The sequence below is a fragment of the Kryptolebias marmoratus genome, linkage group LG5 (assembly GCF_001649575.2).
Source record: "Kryptolebias marmoratus isolate JLee-2015 linkage group LG5, ASM164957v2, whole genome shotgun sequence".
NCBI classification, from domain to species: Eukaryota; Metazoa; Chordata; class Actinopteri; order Cyprinodontiformes; family Rivulidae; genus Kryptolebias; species Kryptolebias marmoratus.
In genome coordinates this window covers 331,259-334,183 of record NC_051434.1, presented here as the reverse complement: position 1 = coordinate 334,183, position 2,925 = coordinate 331,259, and the positions used below count along the sequence as shown (strand labels likewise).

Genomic DNA, 2,925 nt, shown 5'->3' with positions numbered 1-2,925 from the left:
GATCCGGATCTCTTACAGGTACGGACATGTCAGAACCTTCGGGTCTCAATTGGACTCTGGCAGAACCTTCAGGTGTGCAGATTTCAGGTCGCAGCTCTGTGATTGGGCGACAGCCCGCTTCCCCAGCTCCCGATTGGCTACTCGGGGTGTCAATCATCGTGACAGGCCCCGCCCCCGAGCCGTGAAATACATCGCGCTGCCGCCTCCTCCCGCACTGTTTGCCCAGACGGCGGCGGTTCGGACTCTCAGTTCGTCTCTGCGCAGGCTGGACAGAAATGAGCAGAACCCCGAGGGCTGGAACAGACTAACATGGATCTCTGTAAAAGCCTGGTCTCGGTTCTGTGGATTTTATCTGTGAACAAAGTGGAAGACTGTCGCGGAGAGGAAGGTAGGTGATCCGCGGCGGCCCGGGTCCCGGTCCGGGGTTCGGTCCGGGGAAGAGGCTCAAACCGGGTCTGGGTTTTTCTTTGACCTGAAGATGATGATGATGTCTCATCTTCATCTTCTGATTTTTACCTGAGAACAGACTTTAGTTCTGTTGAAGTTCTGAGGTTCTGTTCAGGGTTCTGAGCAGAGACACGGAGAGTTTATAGACGTGTTCTTTTATTTCATGAAAAGAAAGATGTCCTCAGTCCAGATGTTCTGATGCTGAAGGACCCAGAGGACAGGAGTCCAGATGTCTTCATGCTGATTGTCTCTTCAGTGGTTTTATAAGCAGAAGTGTCTCTGTCTTCAGTGGACCTGATATGTCTCTGTCTTCCAGTGGACCTGATGTGTCTTTGTCCCTCAATGGACCTGATGTGTCTCTGTCTTCAGTGGACCTGGACATTAAAGCAGTCAGACAGGACATTCTGTGAGACTGATGGTTGATCCAGGTTTACTGCAGGAACAGGATCAGGGCTGCTTTAATAATCCTACATCTGTAAGAGACCTGAAGGTTCACCAACCGGAACCTGAAGGTCCAGTAGACCAGGTGCCACACCGATGCTCCAGAAGACACACACACACAGAGACTCGTGCACTAAATCTCATGTTTCCAGAGGCAATGAACACATTTGTGCGCTTCCTGCTGGATTCTGGAGGCAGTTCTGACACTCTTGGATCAGATGGAATGTTGGGAATCAGGATCTTAGTTGTTGTTTATTTGCTAATGTCTGTGGAAGCTTGGTGTTCCTGCTGCTGGCAGCAGATCTGCTGTAGGTTCAGATCTGCTGCAGGTTCAGATCTGCTCCGGGTTCAGATCTGCTGCAGGTTCAGATCTGGTCTGGGTTTAGATCTGCTGTAGGTTCAGATCCGCTCCGGGTTCAGATCTGCTGCAGGTTCAGATCCGGTCTGGGTTCAGATCTGCTGCAGGTTCAGATCTGGTCTGGGTTTAGATCTGCTGCAGGTTCAGATCCGCTCCGGGTTCAGATCTGCTCCGGGTTCAGATCTGCTGCAGGTTCAGATCCGGTCTGGGTTCAGATCTGCTGCAGGTTCAGATCTGGTCCAGGTTCAGATCTGATCTGGGTTCAGATCTGCTGCAGGTTCAGATCTGCTGCAGGTACAGATCTGCTCTGGGTCCAGATCCGCTCCGCGGTCAAATCCGCTCTGGGGTCAGATCCGCTCCGGGTCCAGATCCGGTCTGGGTCCAGATCTGGTCTGAGTCCGGATCCGGTCTGGGTTTATGTAATCAGGAATCTGTTCTCCTTCTTTGCGATGTTCCGTCATTGTTCCTTTGTTCTTTTTTCTTCCTCCTGTCCTGAATCACGCCATCCTCCTCCTCACCTTTCCTTCTCCTCCTCCTCTGGAGCTGACTGAGCAGGCATCCCGGTGTGTGTGTGTGTGTGTGTGTGTGTGTGTGTGTGTGTGTGTGTCCACCTCCTCTCACACACAGCCTCCTCCTCCTTCAGGTCTCTTTTCTCATTCGTCCCATCTCAGCGCTAACACACCTTGGCATCTTATTGGGATCTCATTTACTCCCCCTCCTCCCCCCCAGCAGCAGGCTGAGAGGAGGTGGAGTGAGGAGCGGGTTAACCTGTGGCGTTCTCCAGTTGTTGAGTTTGTTCCCTCCTCTTCACCACAAAACAGACTCCCTGTTGTTCACCTGCAGGTGCCTGAAAAGAAGAAACAATAAGATGTTGTGTGCAGCTCTGAGCTGCTGAGGCCGAGAGGCTTCAGAGACCTTCACATCTTTATGTCATCAAATAAACCTGAGGCAGAAAGTGTTTACTGAGCTTTAATATTACTTTTCTGTTCAGTCAGATCATTGATATCATCTGGTTGACAAACATCAACACAGATGTGTTTAAACCTGATCCTAACCTGCGAGGATCATCAGGAGAAATCTCCGGTTTTAATTGCACGTCGTGTTTCAGGTGTGTTTGAAGGATTTCCTAAGAATTAAATCCACAGCACCGAGTTTCCTTCGAGCTGCGAGCTTTAAATTACATGAGATGCTTCATACAAGCTAGATTCACGAGCAGATACACCCCCCCCCTCCCTCCTGAGGGTCATTAGGGTCTTTGTTTACCTGGTTCACAGTCAGATCTTTCTTCACATGGATGAAGGTGTTGATCAGAGTGAAACTGACTGGGGATCAGGCTTAATGCTCCACTGGAGGTCTTAGAAAGCTCCAATCTGAGACCTTCTCCACTGTTGGTTTCTCTCTTTTGACATAAATGGTTTCCTTCACCCCCTCTCAAACCATCTGTCTTCTCGGTCCAACATCTGAACATGTTGGTCCTCCAAAGAGTGTCCCTTCTCCTCGAGGTGTAGGAGCTCAGCTGAGTCCTGAAGAGCTGCTCTCCTGAGTTGAGCCATGTGTCTGTGGAGAAGCTGTTTGTTTCTCCAATATGGAGGACTGACCTGCAGACACCACACCGCTCAGCCTGTGTCCTCAGGATAGACCGGCCTCTGTGTCCTCAGGATGGACCGGCCTCTGTGTCC

The 2,925-nt window shown here is 50.8% G+C and overlaps 1 protein-coding gene across 1 annotated transcript in view; it reads left to right on the top strand.

The window, feature by feature from the left end:
• The first annotated feature begins 229 nt into the window (after positions 1-229).
• The window catches only part of LOC108249348 (ephrin type-A receptor 7), a 114,752-nt gene continuing 112,056 nt past the window's right edge, over positions 230-2,925 (top strand). Inside the window, exon 1 of the mRNA XM_017438687.3 lies at positions 230-388. Coding sequence (XP_017294176.1) covers positions 310-388 — 79 coding nt within the window. The 5' untranslated portion in view covers positions 230-309. The remainder of the gene's footprint in view (positions 389-2,925) is intronic.